General features: G+C 50.5%; 14 protein-coding genes across 14 annotated transcripts; 7 read left to right on the top strand and 7 right to left on the bottom strand.

Annotated features, from left to right (window-relative positions):
- Nucleotides 1–631: 631 nt before the first annotated feature.
- Nucleotides 632–1,980, bottom strand: An11g00580 (uncharacterized protein; the record flags this gene model as incomplete). The annotated part of the gene is made up of 5 exons (XM_059750012.1): nt 632–888; nt 943–1,356; nt 1,399–1,535; nt 1,588–1,771; nt 1,908–1,980. 5 exons carry the CDS (start codon nt 1,978–1,980, stop codon nt 632–634), a joined length of 1,065 nt encoding a protein of 354 aa, XP_059605444.1.
- A 280-nt stretch (nt 1,981–2,260) lies between these two features.
- On the bottom strand, nt 2,261–3,484 carry An11g00570 (uncharacterized protein; the record flags this gene model as incomplete). The annotated part of the gene is made up of 4 exons (XM_059750011.1): nt 2,261–2,575; nt 2,623–2,706; nt 2,752–3,193; nt 3,252–3,484. The coding sequence occupies 4 exons, from the start codon at nt 3,482–3,484 to the stop codon at nt 2,261–2,263; spliced, it is 1,074 nt and encodes a 357-aa protein (XP_059605443.1).
- Nucleotides 3,485–3,881: 397 nt separating this feature from the next.
- Nucleotides 3,882–4,961, top strand: An11g00560 (uncharacterized protein; the record flags this gene model as incomplete). Its single annotated transcript, XM_001394023.3, has 3 exons — nt 3,882–4,037; nt 4,093–4,145; nt 4,199–4,961. The coding sequence occupies 3 exons, from the start codon at nt 3,882–3,884 to the stop codon at nt 4,959–4,961; spliced, it is 972 nt and encodes a 323-aa protein (XP_001394060.3).
- Nucleotides 4,962–5,510: 549 nt separating this feature from the next.
- On the top strand, nt 5,511–6,148 carry An11g00550 (uncharacterized protein; the record flags this gene model as incomplete). The annotated part of the gene is made up of 3 exons (XM_059750010.1): nt 5,511–5,513; nt 5,663–5,887; nt 6,002–6,148. The coding sequence occupies 3 exons, from the start codon at nt 5,511–5,513 to the stop codon at nt 6,146–6,148; spliced, it is 375 nt and encodes a 124-aa protein (XP_059605442.1).
- Nucleotides 6,149–6,495: 347 nt separating this feature from the next.
- An11g00540 (uncharacterized protein) lies at nt 6,496–7,328 on the bottom strand (the record flags this gene model as incomplete). Its single annotated transcript, XM_059750009.1, has 5 exons — nt 6,496–6,646; nt 6,795–6,882; nt 6,920–6,980; nt 7,094–7,165; nt 7,290–7,328. 5 exons carry the CDS (start codon nt 7,326–7,328, stop codon nt 6,496–6,498), a joined length of 411 nt encoding a protein of 136 aa, XP_059605441.1.
- A 1,618-nt stretch (nt 7,329–8,946) lies between these two features.
- An11g00530 (uncharacterized protein) lies at nt 8,947–10,483 on the bottom strand (the record flags this gene model as incomplete). Its single annotated transcript, XM_001394020.3, has 2 exons — nt 8,947–9,963; nt 10,043–10,483. 2 exons carry the CDS (start codon nt 10,481–10,483, stop codon nt 8,947–8,949), a joined length of 1,458 nt encoding a protein of 485 aa, XP_001394057.1.
- Nucleotides 10,484–10,889: 406 nt separating this feature from the next.
- On the bottom strand, nt 10,890–12,412 carry An11g00520 (hypothetical protein; the record flags this gene model as incomplete). The annotated part of the gene is made up of 5 exons (XM_059750008.1): nt 10,890–11,228; nt 11,497–11,582; nt 11,742–12,084; nt 12,217–12,222; nt 12,320–12,412. The coding sequence occupies 5 exons, from the start codon at nt 12,410–12,412 to the stop codon at nt 10,890–10,892; spliced, it is 867 nt and encodes a 288-aa protein (XP_059605440.1).
- A 757-nt stretch (nt 12,413–13,169) lies between these two features.
- An11g00510 (uncharacterized protein) lies at nt 13,170–15,357 on the top strand (the record flags this gene model as incomplete). The annotated part of the gene is made up of 5 exons (XM_001394018.3): nt 13,170–13,309; nt 13,364–13,480; nt 13,533–13,722; nt 13,776–14,871; nt 14,930–15,357. The coding sequence occupies 5 exons, from the start codon at nt 13,170–13,172 to the stop codon at nt 15,355–15,357; spliced, it is 1,971 nt and encodes a 656-aa protein (XP_001394055.1).
- Nucleotides 15,358–16,002: 645 nt separating this feature from the next.
- On the top strand, nt 16,003–16,728 carry An11g00500 (uncharacterized protein; the record flags this gene model as incomplete). Its single annotated transcript, XM_001394017.1, has 2 exons — nt 16,003–16,261; nt 16,364–16,728. 2 exons carry the CDS (start codon nt 16,003–16,005, stop codon nt 16,726–16,728), a joined length of 624 nt encoding a protein of 207 aa, XP_001394054.1.
- A 165-nt stretch (nt 16,729–16,893) lies between these two features.
- On the bottom strand, nt 16,894–18,082 carry An11g00490 (uncharacterized protein; the record flags this gene model as incomplete). The annotated part of the gene is made up of 3 exons (XM_001394016.1): nt 16,894–17,562; nt 17,628–17,728; nt 17,794–18,082. The coding sequence occupies 3 exons, from the start codon at nt 18,080–18,082 to the stop codon at nt 16,894–16,896; spliced, it is 1,059 nt and encodes a 352-aa protein (XP_001394053.1).
- Nucleotides 18,083–18,280: 198 nt separating this feature from the next.
- Nucleotides 18,281–19,474, top strand: An11g00480 (uncharacterized protein; the record flags this gene model as incomplete). The annotated part of the gene is made up of 3 exons (XM_059750007.1): nt 18,281–18,290; nt 18,336–18,597; nt 18,676–19,474. The coding sequence occupies 3 exons, from the start codon at nt 18,281–18,283 to the stop codon at nt 19,472–19,474; spliced, it is 1,071 nt and encodes a 356-aa protein (XP_059605439.1).
- Nucleotides 19,475–19,710: 236 nt separating this feature from the next.
- Nucleotides 19,711–20,609, bottom strand: An11g00470 (uncharacterized protein; the record flags this gene model as incomplete). Its single annotated transcript, XM_001394014.3, has 2 exons — nt 19,711–20,153; nt 20,231–20,609. The coding sequence occupies 2 exons, from the start codon at nt 20,607–20,609 to the stop codon at nt 19,711–19,713; spliced, it is 822 nt and encodes a 273-aa protein (XP_001394051.1).
- A 754-nt stretch (nt 20,610–21,363) lies between these two features.
- On the top strand, nt 21,364–23,103 carry An11g00460 (uncharacterized protein; the record flags this gene model as incomplete). The annotated part of the gene is made up of 2 exons (XM_059750006.1): nt 21,364–21,738; nt 21,790–23,103. 2 exons carry the CDS (start codon nt 21,364–21,366, stop codon nt 23,101–23,103), a joined length of 1,689 nt encoding a protein of 562 aa, XP_059605438.1.
- A 463-nt stretch (nt 23,104–23,566) lies between these two features.
- Nucleotides 23,567–25,354, top strand: An11g00450 (uncharacterized protein; the record flags this gene model as incomplete). The annotated part of the gene is made up of 6 exons (XM_059750005.1): nt 23,567–23,686; nt 23,765–23,785; nt 23,861–23,918; nt 23,990–24,049; nt 24,111–24,527; nt 24,639–25,354. 6 exons carry the CDS (start codon nt 23,567–23,569, stop codon nt 25,352–25,354), a joined length of 1,392 nt encoding a protein of 463 aa, XP_059605437.1.
- Nucleotides 25,355–25,826: the final 472 nt, after the last annotated feature.

Below are 25,826 nucleotides of genomic sequence, written 5' to 3'. Positions count from 1 at the left end.
TCTCCATATTTACATCAACCATGGCCTAATTTGCATCAATATATTATGTGCTCAGATCAAAAGCCTAGGATCTTCATTTATAGCTAGATACCGTTGCCTAGCTCTTATTCATCCAGTCCTGTCTCATCCATTGGATCACTCTTACCTATTCACATCACACGCTCACACATCTTTGGTATGGCCTTGAAGCAATCATTCTATTGAGATAGTAGTAGCCTATGAGTGCTGCCTAATTCAGGAACATTCTAATCATAGTAGTACTTCGGGTGCTAATGTTATTGGTAGCTGCTTGGGTTACTATGATTATGAGACTATATAGTAAATAGCGCTGTATGGGATATTTCATTGGTCTTGGGTCAAATAGATAGTGTATCTTGAATGCTAGTGATAACATATGATAGTTTCAAGAGGTCATCATACATGGAGCGGTGCGCGTTAGCAGTAAGGTATCAAATAAGTGTCATGTTGATCCATATTGGGGGCTTCAATGACTGCTCCGGCTCTACTGAATATATTCTATTTGAAACGAGTATGATACTAGAAATCACAATTGGTCAAGCAAACAAGTTGAGAACCGCTATGATCCTACATTCTCCTCGTTCTCGGTACTTGTAATGCCATGTTAGTATGTCTATATGATTGTACTGTCAAAGAAAGATCCTAATCTAGGACAGTTTGTGGGACTGTGTCTCTGGCTATGAAGTTGCATGCCGATGTTTCCTCTTCTCGTTGGGTCTCGCGTGTCCAGGAGAGTATCAGATGGGCCAGCCTCAGCTTGGAAACGCTGTAGCATTATACTATCATGCGGTAGTGCTGTTCTTCCAGTTGAAGGGCGTGACAGACCCACGAGACGCGTTCGATGTTGCGGTGTTGCGCCAGGCTGATCGTCTATGCAGTGTCAGCAGTTGCAACCTGAGGCTCAAGGCTCAGGAGCATACATACATTTGCTCCGGGAGTCTATAGGACGACTAGGCGGTGGCATTGCAGCGATGTCAGTTTTCTGTTTGTTGCCTTTTGAACTACCAGTTCCGCTCCGTTGATGGCGATGTAATTGTTCCATGCCTTCCTGGTTGACGGGATATACGTTCAATTGTCTAGACATTGGAGTGTGAGGAGGCCTCGATGACTCTGAGTGTCCGGGTACAAGCCCGGTTGGATTGTTTCGAGAGGCCGTTAGCGAATCTAGCGCTTGGGACACGGTATCTGTTGCAGCGGTCTGCATTTGGGATCGCATTGCTCGGGATTTGAGTATGTTGTATAGGTTTGTCATTTGTGTGAACTTCTTGCACTTTTCTCGATACATATCGACAAGTTCTTGGTTCTTCTTGCGAAGTTGGTCCTGTGCTGCCTCCATATCTGATTTATTGTCAGGTATGTTTCATTCAGGCACTCCCATACTGTGGACAGGCTGACCTGATATTCTGGCTTGTAGGGCTGATATCTCCGAGTTCGCGTTGTGTACAACCTTGTCCAATTGTGTATTCAGGTTGGTGTACTTTTCTGTCAATGTCTTTGCGAGAAATTCCTGGTAGAAACTGTGGCTTGTTAGTAGACATCTAGGGTAGTTACGGCTAACAACGAACGCACATTTCCTGAGTAGTCTGGTATGTCCAGAAGAGTAATGCCCGTCCCGCGCACTCCATTATTGTATTCGGATCAAGCCCGCTCAGAACACTGGTCTTGTAGTCTTCCGTTGGGTTGAGGGCCGTTGCTACCGCGTCGTCGGGGTTCACGAGAACGGTCTGACAGGCTGGACAGCTTCGCTCATTTGCTGTGGGATGCGATAGACCAAGGCTTCCTGCGCAATGGAGACAGAAGATATGTCTCGGACGCTCAGCGTGTTGTTCTTTAGTTTGAAAGTCGTACAAGGGATACTTGAGATGCAGCAGATGGAGTTACTCACGAACAGGTGGTGACGACTGCCCTCTCCTTCAATGGTGCTCGACACTTCAGAGAGTTGCAACGTAGGTAGAAATCCATGCTGAATATCTCGAATACCTCCGCGGAAGGAAGTCAGAAGACTTGGTTAGAGAGATGTTCAGGCGTGGATGGAGGTTGAGCTAAGATGGATATCACACAACATCATGGCTCAATATGGAAACTGCCGCGGGACCAACCAAGTCGCTCATATAGTACTACCAGGTTATTATGATGTACGAATAAGCTATGGTTTTATTGGGTATCTCAGGAATATACATCATCTATGGTCTCAACGCTCTTATTTATATCAGCCACGCCATAAGCTTCACGCCGAATATGTTTAGAAAAAGAACGTATTTCCAGAAGCATCACGCCTCGTCGTCCGCATCTTCTCCTCAAACTCGGGCCCCGGTTCATATTCTCGCCAAAGACTAGCCGGAAAGATGTGTTTGTTCCGCTCATACCATCGTCTATCAACCACTTTGGTCAAAGAGGGATCTTTATCAGCACCCTCTAGTTGGCTGCTTTCCGGGCGCGATAAAGGATCGTCTGTTGAAGGCGCCGGAGGTGGTTTGTTGGAATAATCGAACAACAGACCACCCGCCTTTGTGAAATCGGGTACACTGTTGGCGATGAAATAATAAAGTTCATAATGCTGTACCAGTCAGCGTATGCAGCCATGCGGAATAGTGGAACACATACATGTGGAACGATTATTTCTCCTTTGACCAACATGAGGTCATCAACACTGACTCGAGCCCACTCGCGACGATTGTCTTTGCGAGCCTTGGATGCTCCGCTGTTACCGCCAACACCCAATTCTGCTCCAACCTTTCGACAGCGGTCCAAGAACAACCAAACGGGATCGCCTTTCTTGACCCTGACTGTCCCTGCAGGGATGTTGGTCCCATCGAAGAATATAAAGGGGATTAATATCTCGGTATTCTTCACGGCTTCCTGCATGGCAAGGAACTCCTTGCGGAGCGCATCCCGTGCCTCTGCCTCTGCCTTCAATGCAGCTTTTGTCATTGCTTTCGGAGGAGGCGGGGCATTTGGGTTCGGCGTAATGCGACGTGATGAGGGCGCAGAGCTGTCGTCGGCGGGGGTCCTGGAAGCAGAGCGGGGAATACTCGAATCCCGCGGCGTTGCCGCTACATCAGCGGTGCTATCGTTCTCTTCCTCCTCATCGTCATCGCCGAATGAAAGTTTACTCTTGGTGATAGGCTTCTTTTTCTTCTTCTTCGGCGGGCCCTCGCTGCGTGGCGTCGAGTTGCTATACGCTTTGCGATCAGTTACAAGCCGGGATTTCCTGGAGATGCGCTGTAACTTACCCGTCAGACACTTCACCAGTCGAAGGAGTTGCACTTCTGGAGGTGAACCTTCCTAGGGATTTGTCATGGGCTTCGCGCTCTTTTTGCTCTAAGACCTCGGCGCGACGTTTGCGAAAGTCGGAAAGATGGACGAGACCAACTGTCTGCGATTTAAGCAGATCTTCTGCTGACGCAGTCTGGCTGGTAAACGAGCGTGGAGTCGAGCTATGGCTCGGCTGTTCGGATTGTGACATTTTAATATCGACTTTGTTCTCAGAGAATCAAAGAATAGACGTCGAGATTGGCGATAAATCTCACATGAATGCGACTGACGTACTGGCACGTGATGTCCAAGGTTGCCGGATCGGGAACAACCACAACTCGCCTGCGCCTTGAGGAAAGAAATACTCTCGTCAATTGTTGTTTTTTATGCTACATTCTTGCTCTACTTCTTTTGGCAGGATAAAATCTGCGAGTTTGAAAATCTTTATCATTTTAGATTCGCGACTTTAGTATCCCAGCCAACCAGCAGCACAAGAACAAACAAATCAAAGCCGACGACCTTCGAATCTCCGCAGGATCGCCGCCGACAGAAACGCATCCCGTCACTTCTCCTACCTTTCTACATTTACTCGGTCGCAGATCCCAAACATGATGATGGAAGACGAAGATGATGATTTTTATGACCCCGCCGATGCGGTGCCTGTAACTCAGCATCAAAACGGGTCTCAGCATCCCCAGGCAGATTCAGGACCCCACGACGCCAATGATGCGGAAGAGGAGGAGATAGAGGTGGAAGAAGATGAGGTATGCGCATGGCGACAACTAATCTATCCTGTTACTGTCGCTAACTCTCGCATAGGATGACTTCAATATTATTACCGAAGCACCAGCAGACGCACCCCCTCCGGAAGTGTAAGTCCGCTACCTCTGCTCGACGCATTTCACCTTGTTAATTTATTGAACAGCCCACATCCTCGTCACGCCAGCCTCCGCGCGGAGTCTCAAAGACCCTCCTCTGCAGATGTCTCTACGATATCAAAATCAATAACACCCACCGTTACCCCCAAACTTGAATCTGCTACCCCTGTGCCTGCTACTGCAAGGCCTACGGTCCCTCAGAAGCCCGGTTCCGCCTACCCTCCAGTCCATGCGTCGAATATCGATGTCCACGCGAACCCTATCCATCCGGCGACCGGTAAACCAATCATGTCAACAGACATGGACACCGACTTCCCAGAGGATGACAAGCCTTGGAGGCGGCCAGGCTCCGACATTACGGATTATTTCAACTACGGGTTTGACGAGTTCACGTGGGCCAGCTATGTGTTGAAGCAACAGGAGCTACGCAAGGAAATTGGAGATCAGAAGAAACAATTGGATGATATGCAAGCCTTCTTAAGCATGGGGCTCCCGCCAATGCCCGGAGGTCCTCCGGGACCAGGAGGACCTCCAGGAAGCGCACCGCCTCCTATGCCCGGCATGCCTGGGATGCCGGATATGTCACAAGAGATGATGCAAGGCATGCTGACGAGCATGATGTCACAAGGCCTGGACCCCTCATCCATGGATCCTATGGCATTTATGCAGCATGCGCAGGCCATGATGGGTGGACAACCCGGCGCAGGCGGCGGACAACAAGGTCAACCCGGATTTGGTGGGCAAGGTGGTGGCCAGCCTCAGATGGGATACGGGGGCGGCTTTGGTCGGGGTCGCGGGAGAAGGTGGTAAAGCTAAGGTGGATCCGAAACTGCGACCATGTTATAATATCGAATACCTTGTCGAAATCTCAGCATTGGTGGTTTAAGCGGAGTCCTAGAATCAGTAGTAAACCTATCCATAAATGAATTACTCCCGAAGGCTAAGCTTCTTGTGCGGATCTGGGGTCGGGTTGCTCGGGGAAAGGGAGCTACTAATCGAGTGCAATGTCATTGTTGGTCATCATCAGACATCAAGACCAACTACTCTCAATCTTGTAAAGGAAACAATATTTTTCTGTAATGTTCAAGCGAGCTAAGTACATTGGAAAAGAGCACGCTGTGATCAGAATGATAGGGAAGAAAAGCGAAGAAGTGGTGATACCCTCGGCAGAGAGGATGGAAGCTGTCGGTCTTGGCATTCTGGAAATTTCTCGCGAGTCCAGATCAGATCTTCTTTCCCCGGCCGCTTCCTCTTCTTCTTTTGCTCTCCACGTCCCCAACTTGCTTCCATTCTCTCTCGCTCCTGCTTGAAAACGCTGTTCCTCGTGCCCGGCACTTCTACACACACACCTTTATCACAATGGTATGTTATTGCACTTGATAACGCATGCTGTAGAGCTCCGAATCAACTTTTTCACCCATCAACGTCCATCCCCTTCTGCCGCAATTGCCATCCTTTATCGCTAATCAAACTATCCCTGATCATTACTAATGTGTTGATTGCTTAATTAGTCTTTCCTCCGTAACGTCAAGAGCCTTGCTCCCCTCCTGGACCGCGTCCTGGTCCAGCGTGTCAAGCCCGAGGCCAAGACCGCCTCCGGTATCTTCCTCCCCGAGAGCAGCGTCAAGGAGCAGAACGAGGCCAAGGTCCTCGCTGTTGGCCCCGGTGTCTTCGACAAGAACGGCCAGCGCCTCCCCATGAGCGTTGCTCCTGGTGACCGTGTCCTGATCCCTCAGGTATGTTCACCGCCCGATCCGTGGCCATCCGATGCGAGAAGCGAAGCATTTGGTCCATCGCACTGGTTGATGTGGTAATATCGAATATATTTACTAACGGGTCTTTTGACATAGTTCGGTGGCAGCGCCGTCAAGGTCGGTGAGGACGAGTACACTCTTTTCCGCGACCATGAGTATGCACACCCTTGCCACTACGTTGCTCTGTTTAAACCTCGTATACTAACATATGCTACCAGGATCCTTGCCAAGATCCAAGAGTAAATTGGACGAGTGAAATGATATTCAGCTCCGTTGTCTTTCTGTTCACGGGTTAAGGCCGAATCACTTGTACTATACCTCCTACGCAAAATCATGAGCTTCAACCATTCAACTCGGGGAAAACTCATAATCAAAAAAAGAACCACCGAAGAGGTATCAGGAGGGATCTTGTCCCTCCTTTATCGTCTTGGGCTAACGTCTTGTCTGGCATTTATTATCGAAAGCGTGAAATGACTGTTTACATACCACACGATGTACTTTTAAATATAGCAATCATCCTGTCCTACATTGTCTGACGCGATGAGGGCAAGTAATCAGATATGATAATCTCCTCTCTGATGTTTCTTGATCTATTCTACGATAAGCGGCTGGAGTAGATTCATCTGCACCGTACCGTTCTGTCCAAGACCGATAACCGATAGCGTCCCTAAAACCATAGACCTTCCAGTATTTGCCCAGTTAGAGGGTAGCCGTTCGACTTGCCCTCCAATTTTATAATCACTGAGTTCACTCTAATCGGAAACTATCCGAGAACAAGCGGTGTCCTGAGCTCGGGTCCAGCTGAATAGGCGTATCGGACTATCGACCTGGAACGAAGACACTTGAGAAGACATGAGTATGGCCGCTACAAGTAATTCATAGAACTTACTAGCATTCTGCATCAAAAACACAACAGACTAGCAATATGGCAATAAGGGCAGGGGCATGTGTATGAAGATGTCGTAATATCAGACAAACTAAACACCATCACCATCATCAACTCTCTAAACATACCTTTATCAGCAAGATCACTACATTCCATACAAAATAAACGCCTGGTACTGAGACTTGCACTCTGTCAAAACTAGTATCATGCTGCGAAAACAGGCCTAACGCATATCAGATTGGGGGGATGGTGGATCTAAGCAGAGATGCTGAAGATTACTAGTTAGTAGGAATGATACGTACCACAGTAACTTGTAAGTTGGATTGGTTGCTCAAACTTAGTAAATTGTCGACTATTCGCATACTATCCTGGTTCTAGCCAAAATGAGTTGGTGTCGCTCAGCCCAGATTATAGAAGTCAGCGTACGAATATTTGTATAAACGACTTAGTCGAAATCGATGTAGTATTCAGCATAACCCGGTAACGGATTCTGCTCACATGGGACAGGCCATTAAGGTAGTAGGTTCTTCTATTCATTTCATTTGTATAACTTTTAACAATTTACTGCTTACTGTGCAATTTCAGGAGTTGTTCGTCACTTCGTGGGATTCAATGATACTTTGGCTTAGCGGTGTCCAGGCAGGACTAGTAGTAGGAGCGATATATAAATTGACAGGCAAAGCGCGGATGTATATACCCGCGTACACGCGGACCAACCAAGCGCGACAATATCGAATAGACGCGAAACACTGCGCTGCACTTCTAACGATCATGAAAATGCATCAACTGGTTCACTAGTAGTACAATAGTATACTTAAAGCATAGTAGACACCCAAACCAACATCCTCAATTCTACATCGCGAACAAGGGATAGTACTATATCACCATCATCACATCACATACCTCCTACTACCTCGGTTACACACTTGGTAGTAAACAACCCAACCCAACCCAACACAACGAAACAGAAACAGAAAAGAAACGATTGAAATTGATAAGATCCAATCTAATCAAAGCATTCCCAACAGCCAGCTACAAATTAATAATTAAAACCAGACCCCCCCCATCCCCTCAACTAAGTAGTACAAAGTAAATTCTCCATCACGCAAAGGCCCGTCCCGTTCTAATCGATGCCATCTCATAGGCTGTAAGCTTATCCGTCCACCACCACCACCACCTAAACCTATCCATTATACTAAGTACTACTCCGTTCCATCCATCCGCGTCCCGTCTCGGACGTACGGAAGCCACACACACACACACTCTCCCTCCACCCCCCCTGCTAGGAAAATCCTTTTCCAATTAGTGTTGCCACGCGAGAACCAAGCTCATCTTATCTTTTAGTTTCTTTTTGATCTTACCGTTCCCTTTCCCTTGCAGCTCCTGGTGGATCTGGGGTAGAGTTCCGTGAGATTAGGTGTGGCACCGGTTTTGTAGTTTATTTGGACTTCTTTTGTTACGGTCTTACTTACTTGTATGTATGTATGTATGTATTGTGTATTTATTATACATACATGTTATACGTACATACATACATACATATGTAGTTGTGGACTTGGTTCCCTGGTTGGGACCTGCGTGTGCATGAATGGACGTGGTGCTGGATATGCGTGGGTGCCTTAACTGCTGTCTAGTTGGTTGGTCACCGTTGTTGGTGTTGTGCGGTTGTGATGTGTCATATTGTGTATGCAGTCCACGTGTGAGGTAGGTGGGTATGGCAATTTAATTTCCATAAGTTGTCGATGAATTAGAGAGGGGTTGTGCGGTCTGGAGTTTTGAGTATGCGTGCCAAACTGCGTTGAAGAATACGGACGCATGATAAATACAAGTGTACTAAATGGCTGATAATATAGATATAGTGGTATGTTGATTGTTGGATACATGGCTCCAGTGACAGTCATAGATCATATCGTTCTATTAACGACTATCTTAAGTCTAAACAGCATCAACTCCAGAACGAGTATCCCCTCTTCCACTTGCCCTGCAGTGTAAAGCTGGGCAAACCGTTTGTACCGTCAATAAAAGAAAAAAGTTAACAAGATAGCGTAAAACAACCATATCATGCCATGCAGTTGAGAAGAAATATAAAAAAAGAGATTCTCATAGGAAATTAAATTAATTAGAATTCAGTGAAACGTGCCCTTTATTTCTTTTTTTACGCGGAACCGAACTCCTTGATGTCGGTCTGCTTGCCGAGGAGGGCAAGAGGCACGATACCACTGACGTGCATCTCAGGGCCGTAGACGTGCATGTTGAGGCCAAGCTCCTCACCAACAGCCTTGATGTTCTTGAGACCCTCCTGGTAGTTGGGACCAGCACGACGAACCCAGATCTGGACCTTGTGCTCGTTCAGGACGGGGGCAACCTCACGGAGAGCGCGGATGACACCCTTGAAGGTGGAGGCAACGTTGGTGAAGTTGGCAATACCACCACCGATGAAGAGGACCTTGCCGTCGGGGTGGATGGGAGAGCGCAGCATCAGGTCGAGGATGGTACGGGCGTAGTTGAAGGTCTGGGTCTCGGTGGGAGCACCGGAGTACTCACCGTAGTTGGCGAGCTCGCTGACGAAGCCAGCAGAGGCAATGGCGTCAGCGTACACGACGGAGGCACCACCACCAGCAACGAGGGTCCAGACACGGCCGTTGGCGTTGAGGACGGTGAGCTTGAGGGAAGCACCAGTCTTGGCATCCATCTCGGAGATGAACTTCTCCTCCTTGCTCAGCTCACGACCGAAAGGAGCGGGGAACTCCATCGGGGGACCGGCGTCAATGTTGACCTTGTCGCTGGAGGGAAGGGTGGGCAGACCCAGGTTGGCGGGGCTACGAGCAATGGCCCACTTGGTACCGCACTCGAACTCAGCAGTCTGGTCGAGCTTGGCAGCCAGATCGAGGAAGTGAACATCAGCCGAGGTGGCATCAGCGTTGGGGATGACAACCAGAGGGTTGATCTCGAGGTAGGTGAACTGGCAGTCGACGTAGACGGCGTAGAGGCGGGAGATGAAGTCAACGAGGACGTTGTGAACACCCTTGGGCACCTTGCTCAGGAGAGCAGCAGCGATCTCCTCGTTGGAGGGGTACTGCTCGAGGTTGACGGGGATGAGAAGCTTCTCAGCCTTGGCGTCGACATCACCAACGTCGACACCACCCTCGTGGGTGAAAAGGATCCAGTCACCCTAATGCGGTACATTAGCATTGATACCCCGCAGCTACGGAGGGCGCCGATCAGATGGCGGAGAAAGACAAAAAACTTACCTCACGCACGGAGTGGATGTTGATGTAGTACTCAGTCTCCTGGGGGTGAGGAACGAAGGGCTCAACCAGGAACTGACGGAGAACGCCGGTGACCGTCTCAACCTGGACGTCCTTGGCAGCACGGGCCTCAATCCATTCCCTGGCCTCGGCCCAGGTCTTGTTCAGGGCCAACAGGCCACTCTTTCCACGTCTCTTGATCAATTGGTCGGGCTTGGCCACGAACTTGGAACCGGGAGTCAACAGCCAAGGGTAGCGGACCTCAGCCTGATCGAGGACATCCTTGACGGCAACATCTTCGGGGAAGTAAAGGGAGGCGAGCTTAGGAGGAGGGTTGTGCGTGGAGGACGGAGGGAGGGGAGTAGGCTTGATAACGGGAGCACGAGTGAGGTGGTAGTTGAGGATGGCCTTGCCATCAGCTTCGAGAATCGACTTGGCGGACATGATGATCGTATAGGTGAAAGAGGAGAGGTATGATTATACTAGACAGACGTGTAAGAAGCTGCAGAGCAATGGTTTTGGAGTGGGAAGTGAACCCCGGAATGGGTGAGAGGTATACCTAGAGGAAGATGTATGTAGAGGGAGATAGAGAGAAAGAGGGAGAAGGAGAAAGGAATTGGAAAATAGTGGTCTTGATTTTTTTGGGAGGTCTGGAAGAAATCACCAACCAAAAGGAGGAGCAGGAGTAAAATGGAGAGTGGGAGTAGAGTAAGAGGGGGGGAAGGAGGGGAGGACGAAGAGGAAAAGAAGAAACAAAGCGGGAAGGAAAAAAAAGAACCTAAACGGAGTATTGCAAGAGAAGAGCGCCGATTAGTCGGTGATGATAAGTGACGGCCGGCGAAAGGAGGAACTAGAAGGGAAAGAGGGGGGGGGAGGGGAGGAGAAGTTTCGACGAAGCAGAATTTTTGGGGTCCGAAGATGGAGGAGGATGGATGGAATGATCAACTGAAGCCACAGTAAAAACCGCCAAAACGACATGATACAGAGCACGATCAGGGCCGAGCTCGGGCAATACAAGGGGCTTAGCGGCTTGCGATGCTGCAGCCAGCGGACTTTGTTGAGATTCGGTGGAGCCGCCGTAAGAAAAAGCGGGTCGGCCCAAGACCCATCCTGTCAGCCGGGATTGGCGGCGTTGGGGATCCTCGGAAGCCATTCTCGTGAGTATTTGACTCGCAGTATCTGCCCTACGCTGTAGCCTCAATACTGAAGCCCCCCTACCATCACCAGAATGGCCGCCTATTCTTGCGTCCTTTTTTTTTGTTGGGTACTTGCTTTACGCTCTTCGTTTTGTTGACGACACCACCATCACCAATCACCCCCCTGTTCGAATGGACAACCTCCAATAATGCAGTGATAGTGGCGGATGTGTTAGCTGGACAACATGTCTGATCACATTTGAACTAGATAACGTGTCCTGCCCGATGATGTAATGGGTTGGTTGTACTTCCCCGGCTCACTTCCCCATACTTTACGGGAATTGACCACAATTCTTCCCACCAAATAGTCCTGGATAGTTCTGGATTCAGGTACCCCTGCGTGTAATCTACGACTGTAGTAGTAGTATAACATGTTTGCATGTAGTATAGAGATGGATGGTAACATGGCAGCGCACACTACTCTATCTACAATATGCTGGAAGCCTAAACCTAAGGTACATACCACAGATTCCCTTATTCAGATTGTGGATGGGCGATATACCTACTTGGGTAGGTGCCCGTATGATTCCAGAAGCATACTTTCAAGTAGTATACCGCCGTTTGATCTTTCGGTGAGCGGCCAGCGAAAGGGAAAGAAAACCTCCTGGGAGTTACGGGGCCTCGTGCATACGCATCGGCCCAGTCCCTGGCCGCAATTGGGACCTCCAGTTTGCTGATCCAGCAGACGGATGTAGGATCCACCCGCTTTAGCCCCAACCAGACCACCAGGACCACCAGGACCACCTCCCGGTTCGATTTGTACGCAGTATCAATCAGAATGCCCTTGCCCCCGTAATACGGAGAACCGTGGTCTCGGTGTCTCTCAGACGGTCTATTTCGGTTTTTAACCTATACTAATCTTATTCAAGGCAATTCTGCATGCTCCGATACTTGCCTGCAACCTCTTTGGCAGCCAACGGAGTCCTCCGATTAACCGACCCGGCGGACAACAATCACCAAGTTTGTAAACACTTCTCTTACTTTCTCCTAGTAGATACAGTAGTGATCGGTCAATCGATCAATCATTCCCAATTCCCACCCCCTCCCACGGAGTTTGTTGGGCGTTGGAATCTTGTGAGCATACTATACTCCGGACTCCGGCCTCCGTAAGGATCAATATCTTCCTCCCCATCTCAAGACAATAGACGAGAATCGGCTTCTGACTGCGCAATGTCATTTCGGGTTGCGCGCCACTAGTCCCATCGACTGAAACGTCTCCATAGCTACTATCTATTCTAGCGAAGTTGATCCATCCTTGTGGTGATTCCCCAACTGGGTTGTTTCGGACCAGGAGTTGCCTGCGCCAGGATCATTGATACTGTATGGTACGATCGATACGAACCCCATTCATACGCCCATACCAGCTGTGTATGTACCTGCTCTTTCCTCACTTGGCCCCATAATTTTTCTACCCCCCCATCAAGCTTCCCGATATCGTCCCCTCCTTTAGCTACTTTTTTTTTTTGTCCGTTCCATTTTCTTTTTATCTTACATCTTGTTTTTCTCTCATCTCCCGTCTTTTTCCCATCAGTCCACTTCTCTCTCCTCCTCACTCCTCCTTCCTCCAATTTTCTCATTTCTCCATCTGGTTGCCTCGCTCTTCCAGCTCCCTCCTCTTCTCTTCTCCCTCTTGTTCCTCTTACCATCCTAAACCACTTCCAACTTCCTTTGTGTTCAGGTCGCAGTCTTACGAAGCGGCTTGTCACTTCCTCACCTATCTATATCTCCCTTACTATCTAATAATATCCTCCTTTAATCCTTTCTCCTATTCCCAACTCTGTTGACAGGTATGTGTGCTGTCCGATAGTATATTGCTACCACGGCGGATACATTTCCCCTCCCACGGATTCTTCCCACACAGCACCCGCTTTATGAAAACCTTCTTGATCTCTTGACACTGACATCTTGCTCGATTCACAGAGTATTCAGCCAACATGCCTACCTCTGCTCCCCTCGTCAACACCGCCAATGGCGCCTCCGCCAACGACAACATCACCCGCTTCGACCCCCCCAGCCGTGTGCGCTCTCCTCTCAGCAACGCCCTCTTCCACAACAAGACGAGATGCTTCGTATAGTAAGTGGCGGCCTGTAGCCGTGCTCAATTGTTCTGGCTGACAATCTGCCACAGTGGTATGCAGCCCCGGGCTGTCCAGGGTATGCTTGACTTCGACTTCATCTGCAAGCGTTCCACTCCCTCCGTCGCCGGTATCATCTACACCTTCGGTGGTCAGTTCGTGAGCAAGATGTATGGTAAACCAGATCCCTTCTCTTGAATTGAGATACTGATACAATTATAGGTACTGGGGTACCAGCGAGACTCTCCTCCCCGTCTACCAGGACGTCTCCAAGGCCATGGCCAAGCACCCTGACGTTGACACCGTTGTCAACTTCGCCTCTTCCCGTTCCGTCTACAGCTCCACCATGGAGCTGATGGAGTGCCCCCAGATCCGTTCCATTGCCATCATTGCTGAGGGTGTCCCCGAGAGAGTAAGTTCTGCTTCTGAGACACACCATGCTGCTCTCCGCTAACAGCAGAACAGCGCGCACGTGAGATCATGGTCAAGGCCAAGGAGAAGGGCATCACCATCATCGGACCTGCTACCGTTGGTGGTATCAAGCCCGGTGCCTTCAAGATTGGTAACACTGGTGGTATGATGGACAACATTGTTGCCTCCAAGCTCTACCGCAAGGGTTCCGTCGGTTACGTCTCCAAGTCCGGTGGTATGTCCAACGAACTCAACAACATCATCTCTCAGACCACCGACGGTGTCTACGAGGGTGTTGCCATTGGTGGTGACCGTTACCCCGGCACCACTTTCATCGACCACCTGCTCCGCTACCAGGCTGAGCCCGAGTGCAAGATCCTGGTTCTGCTGGGTGAGGTCGGTGGTGTTGAGGAGTACCGCGTCATCGAGGCCGTCAAGAACGGCACCATCACCAAGCCCATCGTCGCCTGGGCCATCGGTACCTGCGCTAGCATGTTCAAGACTGAGGTTCAGTTCGGTCACGCTGGTGCCTCTGCCAACTCCGACCTCGAGACCGCTGTTGCCAAGAACAAGGCCATGCGTGAGGCCGGTATCTTCGTTCCCGAGACCTTCGAGGACCTTCCCCAGACCCTCAAGGAGGTCTACGACGACCAGGTCAAGAAGGGTATCGTCAAGCCCCAGCCTGAGCCTGTCGTCCCTAAGATCCCCATCGACTACTCCTGGGCTCAGGAGCTGGGTCTCGTCCGTAAGCCCGCTGCTTTCATCTCTACCATCTCCGACGACCGTGGCCAGGAGCTTCTCTACGCCGGTATGCCCATCTCTGATGTCTTCCGTGAGGACATTGGTATCGGTGGTGTCATGTCTCTTCTGTGGTTCCGCCGCCGCCTCCCTGCCTACGCCAGCAAGTTCCTGGAGATGGTTCTCATGCTTACTGCTGACCACGGTCCTGCCGTGTCTGGTGCCATGAACACCATCATCACCACCCGTGCCGGCAAGGACTTGATCAGCGCTCTCGTCTCTGGTCTCCTGACCATCGGTTCTCGTTTCGGTGGTGCCCTGGATGGCGCTGCTGAGGAGTTCACCAAGGCCTTCGACAAGGGCATGAGCCCCCGTGACTTCGTTGACACCATGCGCAAGGAGAACAAGCTGAGTAAGTGAACCCTCATTTGTACCTGAAAAGTTGAACAGCTTTAACTGACTATGCACAGTCCCCGGTATCGGTCACCGTGTCAAGTCCCGCAACAACCCCGATCTCCGTGTCGAGCTCGTCAAGGAGTTCGCCAAGAAGCACTTCCCCAGCACCAAGCTGCTCGACTACGCCATTGCTGTCGAGACTGTGACCACCTCCAAGAAGGACAACCTCATCCTCAACGTCGACGGTTGTGTTGCCGTCTGCTTCGTTGACCTGATGCGCAACTGCGGTGCCTTCTCTTCCGAGGAGGTTGAGGACTACATGAAGATGGGTGTCCTCAACGGTCTCTTCGTCCTTGGTCGTTCCATTGGTCTCATTGCCCACTACCTCGACCAGAAGAGACTCCGCACTGGTCTGTACAGACACCCCTGGGATGACATCACCTACCTTCTCCCCGCCCTCCAGAAGGGTGGCTCCGAGGGTCGTGTCGAGGTCAGCGTCTAATTTTTTACTTGTCTCCCTTAATACATTTACATCTCATGGATTAGTCATAAAATCCGTCATTGTTGACGTCGGAGTTGTGATGGCCTGTTTTCTTTTCACCCATATTTCTTTCTGCATCGGTTTGGTTCGCTTCATATCTCATCTATTTCAACTTACAATCTGTAGTGGCACATGTGGCATGACTCGCTGTTAAAGGTTGATGAATATCACGCAACGATTAAAGAAATGTGCATCCATTATAAAATTGTAGATTAACGTAGATGTAGTTCCTATCTTTGACTGTTGTATGGATGATTAGTTGATCTGCGGTTGTCAAAAGTATGTTTCTTCATCCAAGTAGGCGGTAAATGCAAGCGCAGGCCCACATGCGGCAGAAAAACGGGCCTCTGCCCGCGCCGATCTGCTTAATAGAACTGCTATCCTCCAGCTCTCCAACAATATTCAATCGATCTCAAAATTCCGAACCATTCAATCACCACATCGCCGATAAAATCACACGCGCATTCTACCAGGAGGTCGCGCGCAACAATCATCACCCGAACTCATACCTCAAACCACCTCCAAGCACACTCACTCAACCAATCTACCACCACTACAATACAGTCACCCCAAACCCTCCTTCAAATACTATTGAAATACTAAACAATGGTCCGCCTAAAACACCGCTACATCCTCCTCGACATCCTCTACCCCGACCCCTCAACATGGCCCCCAGCCGCCTCCCGCACCAACAAGAACCCTCTATCCAAATCAAAGTCGCAAGCACAGCTACAAATCCATTCGCCCACATCCGATGCCCTAACACCGGGCCTGCTAGCGAAAATGGTCAGAGAGGAAGTCTCACTCATGTTTGGCGATTACGGCGTCGGTAGATTGGGTGGTGCGGGCGCGGGGGGTATTAGTGGTATGTTTTCCTTCTCCTCTAGCTCTATTCCTCTTTGAATTGGGTTTTTTTGCCTGCTGGGTTGTGATAATGAGACTAATTACTTGTTTGATGAATATCCAGTGAAATACCTCTCCCCTGCTACTTCGACGGCTATTATTCGGTGTCCTCGCGCGTCGTTCCGGCTTGTGTGGACGGCGCTGACCTGCATGTCGCAGGTTCCGGGGTTTAGTGAGGGTGGGTCGAAGAGGACGACGAGAGCTTGTGTGTTTCGGGTTATTAGGGTGTCCGGGACGATGCGGAAGGCGGAGGAGGAGGCGATTCGGAGGGCGAGGAGGGAGATTGTGCGGTTGAGGGAGGCGGAGGAGAGTGGGGTTTTGGAGGGGTTGTTGGGGGGTTTAGTGGATGTGGCTGGGGAGGAGAGTACGCCGGTTACTGGGGAGGATGTGGTTGGGGATGTGATGATGGAGAGTGAGGATGATGATTGATTTGAGTACGAACGGGATTTACGTTTGATATGTTGGAAGGCATAGGTTTGGGTGCTGGGAGTTTTGTCTTGCTGATCGTTTTCATTAGAGATACCCTATATTATACAGTGTGTGTATGTATGCGTGAATAGAATATAGATGCTGGGATAGATTCCATGTCATGTGTCATGATTTTCGTATAACCTTCACACCACCATCTGGTATCGACCCCCTCCCCAGATCGTCGTATTCGTCGTCATCGAAGTCCATATTGGGTTTCTGTGCTGATGCGTCTTCGGCTGTCTTTTCGGCGGCTTTCGCTTCTTCCTCTAGCTGCTTAAGCTCGTGCTCATCGTACGTGTCTTTCGCGTCCAGCCACCGCTCTTGCACGTCCCGGATGTCCATCTGTCCCAGGCCTTCTCGGACAGCAACCTGCCAGATGGAGTCGTTTGCACCCTCGGCGGGTCCGAACACATAACCGCTAGCGCGGTCGATAACGTGCAGTAAATTCATCATGCTCTTCTTGTCCTCCACGGCTAGCGTCTCGAAGCTCACTAGTCCGAATTCCTCCACTAGGTCGATGATCGCGTTATTGAGCGGTCCGAACTTCTCATGTGATAGCCGTGATGACTCGGCTTCGAGGTGCGGGAGAAGGTAGCTGAGGTCTTGGACTTCTGTGTAGTAATCGAGGTTGAAGGGCAATGGGGAATAGTTCGATAGATTGTCGATCTTGGTGAGGACGTTCAGGTGAGGTAGGTCCATTTGGAGCATGGCGCGGAGGGAGAGGAGGAGGGCGGAGATGTACATCGATGGTAGTGTAAGGTTGTAGGAGTCAATGAGATGGATCACGATTAGCTGCGCATCGTCCGTTTGTTAGTATCGCATAGCATGTTACTCCGGATGGGACGGGTAGGACATACTCTGTAGCCCATCTTCTGCAATTTGAAGAATATGTTTCGTAGGGACGAGTGGTGTGTGAATAATTCAACTTGGCCAGGGCAATCAAACAGGACGTAGTCCTCTATCACATAGAATATGCATTAGCGTTTGATCCTGTAACATCTTCAGACGGCAGAATGCGCATACCTCCGAGATCCTTCAGCCCCTCCTCAAGCCAGTCAAAGTTCTCCTCTAATTCTTCCAGCGCATACAAAATACCCCCGTTAGGTCCCAACAGGTCCTCACTCATAATCTCCTCTAACGTGACAAGGTCGCGAACGTCCAGCGCACACGGATAGGATGTTTTATCATTTGCGGGGTCCAGATTCACAATGGAGCATTTGCGACCAATAGCTCCAAGAAACTGGTGCATGCCATTGCAGTAGGTTGACTTCCCGGCGCCCGGGGGCCCTATGACGAGTTGCGCGAACGGCATGATGAAGATCTGCGCACAAGAATGTGTTCGATCCAGAGAATGTCCGACGTCAATGCAATCAATCAATGATGATGGCGGGGAGAATATTCCAGGGCGGTGGCACCTGGCAGAAAATGGTCTGAAGGTGAAGCTTCCATGACGACGGGCCGATCAACAACGATATACAATTGAACTCATTGAAGGTTCAAGCAAGAAATCATGGCGTCAAGTAAGTCGCGAATTGTTTCCATGGCAATCCTCTTCCACTGACTAGTGTTAGATCAATTCTCTGTCGCATCCCCGCCGACGGATGCTATCTCCGCCTTGAAGTTCTCGCCCGACCCCGACTCCACGCGAATCGTTGTTTCTTCCTGGGATAAGAACGTGTATCTGTACGACTTGCGCGATGAAAATGGTACCGTCGGAGAAGGCAAGCTGTTACAGAAGTTTGAGCATCGCGCTCCGGTGTTGGATGTGTGTTTCGGCGCAACCGAGGATGAGATCTACACGGCTGGCTTGGATTGGGACGTCAAGAAGTGAGTCCATGTCTGTTCTGTTTGGGCTTCGGTAGCAACCAGCGCATAACCAACCTATTCCCTGCTGACAATAAACAGAATTGATGTAGCATCATCCACCCAGACCGTCCTCAGCAGCCACGAAGCTGGTGTTCGAAGCGTCGTTTTCAGCGAGGAACACAACCTAGTAATATCCGCCTCTTGGGACTCCACGTTGCATGTGCACCCGACGAACGATCCCGCCACAGCCCCCGCTATCATTCCCCTCCCCTCGAAGCCCTTCTCCATGTCTCTTACCGCTACGAAGCTCGTTGTCGCAATGGCTTCCCGCGCCCTACACATCTACGATCTGAAAGCATTGGCTATGCTCACCGCTCAGTCGGAGGGTACGGTCCCCAACAAGATTGAAATCGAACCCTGGCAGCGAAGGGAGAGCAGCTTGAAGTTCATGACTCGCTCAGTGGCATGCATGCCCGACGATGCAGGATACGCGTCATCCAGCATCGAGGGCCGTGTCGCGGTCGAATGGTTCGATCCGTCTGCTGAGTCGCAAGCCCGCAAATATGCCTTCAAGTGTCACAGACAGACGGCGGATGATGTCGACGTCGTTTACCCTGTCAATGCGCTTGCGTTCCACCCGGTCCACGGTACGTTTGCTTCGGGCGGTGGTGATGGAGTGGTTGCGCTTTGGGACGGTATTGCGAAGAGGAGAATCAGACAGTATCAGAAGTATCCGTCGAGTGTGGCTGCTGTGGACTTTAGCGGTAACGGAAAGTACCTGGCGATCGCGATTAGTCCGGGCTTCGAGGATGGAAAAGATGATGTTGTCGAAGGGACGGTTAAGATCTTTGTACGTGAGCTTGGAGAGACGGAGGCGAAGGGGAAGGGCGCCAAATAAGTTTGAGCATATTGTCGCCTTATGAAACTAACTTACTTTGTCTTGATGACCGGCGTGCGGAGACTGGTGTTCTTGTTCTTACTTTTGGTTCTTGATATCACAGTTACGAGGCACCAGGTTATAGAAAGCGTAAAATAGTCCGATTCGTGCTAACAGTCTACATGGTATCATTTGTACTTGTACTTTTTCTTCTAGTCTCTTGACATATCGTATATGGCGTTAGGGAGCAGTCCCAATTAAGCAGCTGCCTTTCTGACGGACACCGAACCGTCAGGCATACCGAAGTAGGCAGCAATAGGCTTCTGGCCTCCGACACCACCGAGCGCCTGCGCCTGAGGGCCGGTCATGCCAGAGAAGATACCCACGTCGAGAACACCGGGAATCTGCTTGATCGCCTGAGAGAGGGCGTGAACCTCCCACACGCCGTCCTTGCCACTGCCGTCCTTTCCGGCAGCCACGTCTGCCTGGGTCAGCAGAGTCTTGAAGGGAGCGTCGATGATGAAGAAGGCCTGGTCGGTCTTCAATGGGCCTTGCTTGGCATCAGAGTTGACGCGGACAGCGGGATCAATGCTGCCAATCTCTTTCAGAGCACCGAGAACGCGACGGGCCGCAATAGGAGCGACTTCGATGGGGATGTACTTCCAACCAGTGAGGAGGCGGGACTGGAGCTTGCGGGAGTCTATCAATCGGGGGGTTAGTGCGCATGCCCTCTATAGAAAGCGCCAGACACTATCGCTCAGCGTAACATATACGCACCAGCCACACAAATGAACTCCTTGGCCTGAAGAGCCACGATCTTCTCCTGGAAGAGACAAGCACCACCACCCTTGATCAGGTTCAGCTCGTCGTCGACCTCGTCGGCACCATCGAAGGCAACATCCAGAACCGTGCCTTCGGGGAGGGCATCGAAGTCCACTGCGGTCAGACCAGCGTTGACAATCAGCTGCTTGGACTGGAAGCCAGTGGGGACGTATTTGGTGGCGGAGGTGTCTACTCCGGACTCCTTGATGGCCTCGACCACATAGACAATGGTCGAACCACTGCCAATGCCGACGTATTTGGCGTCCTTGGGGTAGTGATTCTCGACGGCAGCCTTACCGGCTGCGCGCTTTGCGGCTTCGACGACGCTGGCCATGGTGGAATGACGACGAAAGGTAGCGCTGGAAACGGAGAAGAGGGGCACAACGGGAGTAGACAACCGATCTGGTCGTAAGCAGAGACGAATACGAGAATAAATAGAGGATGAGGGGAAACTGCCGAGCCGGGGTCTGTTGATAGATCAGTAGGCGGACCGCTCCGGGGGAGAGAAACCCTCGAATCGAGCCCCTGCAAATTCGGGGAGGAACCGTCAAATGTAGTGGATGCCCGTGGTGGGGGGAGATGCGAGAGGCCCAAGAAAGTTTCCAGCAAACGAATTGGACCACTTACAGGGAGGACAGACAGCCACGCGGAAGTGCAAATCTCATGGCATAGCAATTGGGATCTTGACAGCTTATACTATCCCGTCTAGATTCGGTCGATAAATGCAACCTTCGGCGATGATTCCGGGTGACTGATTGTTGTTCTGCGCGTTTTCCTCCGGCGGGGTTGTGTCGTCATACCATGTGCAGCCTCAGGCATGCAGGCACTAAGGCCATCAACAGCTCTGGTGGGTCCGTGCACACGTCGATCATGTGACTGCAGCCAACATATGGATTCCAACGCTCTTACTTGACCGGAATATCAGTACTTTCAACAAGTCATCAGTCCATTTGGGTATTTGAGCTCGTGCTGCTTCTCTTAGTTGCAGACAGGGATTGTCACTGGAAGATTCTTTCAGTTCGTTGACTCCCCACTTCTCATCCCACTTGGTTTTGTCTGTCTCCGTCTCTTCTCCGCTTTAGCCCCTCATGGCAGAGGCCTTCCCGAGTGCTTTGGTTGTACCATCCTCGAAAGAGAGGAAATATGATCGCCAATTGCGCTTGTGGGCAGCAAGTGGGCAGCAAGCTCTAGAAGAGTCCCGCGTGCTCCTGGTCAACTCCGACGAACCCTGGGGCAAGCATAACACGGGTGTATCCGGTGTAGTCGGCGTGGAAACGCTCAAGAACCTTGTACTTCCTGGAATTGGAGGCTTCACGATTGTGGACCCTGCACTTGTCACCGAGCCGGATCTCGGGGTCAACTTCTTCTTGGAAGAAGAAAGCTTGGGGAAGTCCCGAGCTGAGGAGACCTGTCGATTGCTACGAGAATTAAACCCGGACGTAGATGGGAGCTTCTATACTAAGGTAACTTCATTCAACCTCAAGTTGCTCTATGATGTTTCAGAGCTAACGAAGACTGAGCACAAGTCAATCACAGAACTGTTGAAGGAGCCAGACTTTCTTCCGCAGCACAAGCTGGTCTTGGTATCTGGACCGGTAAAACGCCCCTCTTTGGAGGCCATTTGCAAGGCTGCTAAAGCATTCGGCATTCCAGTAATTTACACACGCTCGGTTGGATTCTATTCGACCTTTTCTCTTCAGCTCCCGGCTGCATTTCCTATAGTAGAGACACATCCAGATCCTGAAAGCACACAGGATCTCCGTCTCCTAAACCCGTGGCCTGAGTTGGCGGCGGCCGGTGCTAGCATTCGCAACCTGGACAGCCTGGACGATCACCAGCATGGCCATGTCCCGTACATTCTGCTTCTTCTCCATCATTTAGAGCAGTGGAAAGAAGCGCACAATGGCCAGGTCCCATCGAACTACAAGGAGAAATCTGAGTTCAGGGAAATGGTGCGGTCTAGTGCAAGAACAAGTAACCCCGAAGGTGGAGAGGAGAACTATGATGAGGCTGTTGCTGCAGTTCTAAAGTCCTTGAACCCATTCAGCTTGCGCAGTTCCCTTCGCGAGATCTTCGAGATGGAAGAATGCAAGCACCCGGCGCCAGATTCGGCCAACTTCTGGATTATCGCGGCGGCCATACGTGAATACTACCAGAGGCACAGTGTACTTCCTCTGCCGGGCTCTCTACCAGACATGAAGGCTCAATCAGCCGATTATGTTTCTCTTCAGAATATCTACAAGTCAAAGGCTCGCAAGGACATAGAAGAAGTTACCAAGATTGTCCGTAGCCTTGAAGCACAGCTTGGACCACGCCCGGCCCCAGCCTCGGACAAGGATATCGAGGTCTTCTGCAAGAACGCGGCTCACATTAAGGTTATCCATGGCCGAGATATCCCCATAGTGGATGGGGAAGCATCTATTTTGAAGGCCATTCGGAACAACATCAATATTCCAGACTCCCTCGTGCCGACTTTCCTTGCATTCCAGGTCCTGGATGACATAATTACCGACATCCAAGCGGGCAAGAAGTCAGAAGAGGCCTTGGATGATGAACAGGCGTGGGACTCTGCAATCGATCGCATCCTTGGTGCGCTTAAATCGGAAGATCCATCCGCTATCGAGGAGGAAGATGCAAGGGAACGAATTCAACAAGCAGCCCAGGAGTTACGGAGGACGCAAGGCGGAGAACTGCACAACATTTCCTCGCTCACCGGAGGACTAGTCGCACAGGAGGCGCTCAAAGTAATTACCAGGCAGTACGTGCCCTTGGATAATACTTGCATTTTTGACGGGGTACGCAGTCGCAGCGAGATGTACAAGCTTTGAAGAAGACGGTGGCGATTATGAAACCTGCAGTGACCCCCATGAGGCAGCATTTGTGCCATGAGTCACGAACATCGATATGCAACTTAACAATTGGTCAACCAATATGACTTCTATATTTCGAGACCAGCAGCATTCCGCCACTCATCTCGTAGACATGTCGTTCCGTCCCGCGGACACTCCTGTGACCCATAGATAAGGCTTGGCTCGGGGCCCGCGGGTGCCGAGCAGATCGCAGAACAACAAGTTTTGACCTGATCGGCCACTCCTCATTCACGTATAACTAGACCTTCATTCCTGGCAAAGAGTAAATCCCAATTAGCTACTACCTGGTATTAAGTAATCATTTTGATCTGCATTACACAAAACTATTCTGTTGATTTCACACCCCCGCCGAAGCAAGATCTCCCCGATGTTGCGGACCGACCCAGTCCCATTCAAGCACTAGTACATACTGCCTTATAACATGACCTGGAATCTGCGTGGATTAGTACCAGGGCAGAATGACACCAAGCCGCCGGTCTTTCTAAAGTGGAGGTCATCTAATGCTTTTATTATCTTCGTGGTGGTTTTCGCTGTCTTCACGGTATGCTTGGCTTAGCTTAGCTCCTCGGACCTTTGATCCGTTTCTAGCTACACTTGCTAACCACCACATGTTCAATAGGATGTTTTACTCTATGGGTTGGTACGTGGCTTGAGTGTACCGGTGGATTTGTTATAAATGGGTTCTTCATCTTGCTGACATATAACTCTATCGTAGATTGTCCCTGTGGCTCCTACCGCTTTACATGAGAGGGTTGGGATGTCTGTTGATCAAGGTGAGTTGATCATTTCTGACTTCTTTTCTCTATATAGATAGTGAGTTGATGCTGACTATAACATGGGGTAGAACAATCATGGACGTCGATATTGTTAGCATTGTATGGCGCAGCGCTGTTAGCAGCATCGCGTAAGTATCGCTCTGACCACCTTATTATGATGAATGTCCTTGCTGAAACTATGTTCTCCAGCCGTTGCGGGTTACATTGCCGACCGCTTTGAATCACGATGGTGGCCACTCATAGTCGGATTGCTGGCACTGGGCGCTTCCACAGCTCTACTCTGCGTAGGGACTCACCTTAGTCTCTGGATCATTGGCCGTCTCTTCCAGGGAGCATCTGCAGCGGTTGTATGGACGGTTGGGGCCGCGTTGCTCGTTGACACGGTTGGAAAAGAGGGCCTTGGGCAGGCGATGGGTTATATCGGCATGGGTATGACCTTTGGAATCATGGGTGGGCCACTTCTAGGTGGCGTCATCTACGCCCGTGGCGGATACTATGCCGTTTTTGCGCTGGCATTTGCTCTTGTTGGCGTAGATATTGTTTTGCGGCTGGTCATGATCGAGAAGAAGCATGCCGTGAAGTGGTTGCAGCAAGAAAAGAAACAGAGTCCGGATATTTCGCCGTCGGAAACCACTGAGAAATGCTCTGATGTGGAAGATGCTACTGATCGGTCGCCCGCTGTTGCATCTGATAGTAAGTCGGAGGGCCCGGTTTCAGTTGACCAGCAGTCTGCTGAATCCCCTGAACATGCAACTCCCAAGAAGAGTAGAAGCGCTGTCATTACTCTTCTCGCTTCAGAACGCATGATAGTCACCATCTGGGCTTACTTCATCGTCTCCGTGGTCCTGACCTCATTCGACAGCGTCCTTCCTCTCTTTGTCGAGGACACCTTCGGTTGGGATCAGACAGGCCAGGGGCTCATTTTTGTGCCCTTGTCCGTTCCTCATATTTCCGATCCGTTCTTCGGCTGGATCAACGACAAGTTTGTGAACGCAAGACGCTACATGGCGGCAGGAGCACTATTTTCAACCATTCCATTCATGGTGCTGCTCCGTCTTGTGACGCATGACTCCATGGGCCAGAAGGTGTTGTTATGTGCATTGCTGGTCCTTATTGGCTTTTGCATAGCCTCGCTGATGCCTCCTCTATTGGTTGAGGCGTCCTATATTGTGGAGGAAAAGGAGGCACGGGACCCCAATATCTTTGGTAAGGGTGGTGCCATGGCCTTGTCTTATGGAATCCTCAACTCGGCATATGCTGCTGGAACCATTGTTGGCCCCTTTTTTGCGGGGTTTATCCGGCAAAGTGCGGGCTGGAAGACCATGACGTGGGCTTTGGCCTTGCTGACTGGGGTATCCGGTGTGCCTATTTTGTTGTTCCTGGGTGGGTTTCTGTTTAGGAAGAGGAGAAGTGAAACGGCTGCATCGGGTTGAGTGATTGACCAAGACGAGGGGAGAAAAAAAAGGGGAATGAACGGGACTAGACGGATCATGACATATCATGGTGTATATACATAATGTCTGGTAATAGAATTCTCATCTCAATAGACATAAAATTGACATGTCTCTTTATTGGATTCAAGCACATCGAGGACTGTACTGACTGACGTGAAGGATGGACAACTTTCGTAAGTTGTTGTTGTGAGTGGAAAGACAACCTCGCTTCAACCGTCAATTAGTAAGTTCCAGTCCAATGACCCTCACAGAAACGGGCAAGAAAACTGATCCCGCCTCCGTGCCTCCCAACCGAGCTGGCCAGGAACCAAACCAAACGGAGGCGATCGACCCAAAGACCCAAAGAAGAAAGACCCAACTTTGTGCAGCGGGTGGATCTCCCCGCAACAGCCCCACATCATGACGGAGGGGGGCGGCCAGGCCAAAGTTGCCCTCAATCCAGCCAGTTAAC

The sequence above is a fragment of the Aspergillus niger genome (assembly GCF_000002855.4).
Source record: "Aspergillus niger supercontig An11".
Lineage (NCBI taxonomy): Eukaryota > Fungi > Ascomycota > Eurotiomycetes > Eurotiales > Aspergillaceae > Aspergillus > Aspergillus niger.
Note: the sequence above shows the minus strand (reverse complement) of the source record. Positions and strands in the feature narration are given on the sequence as shown.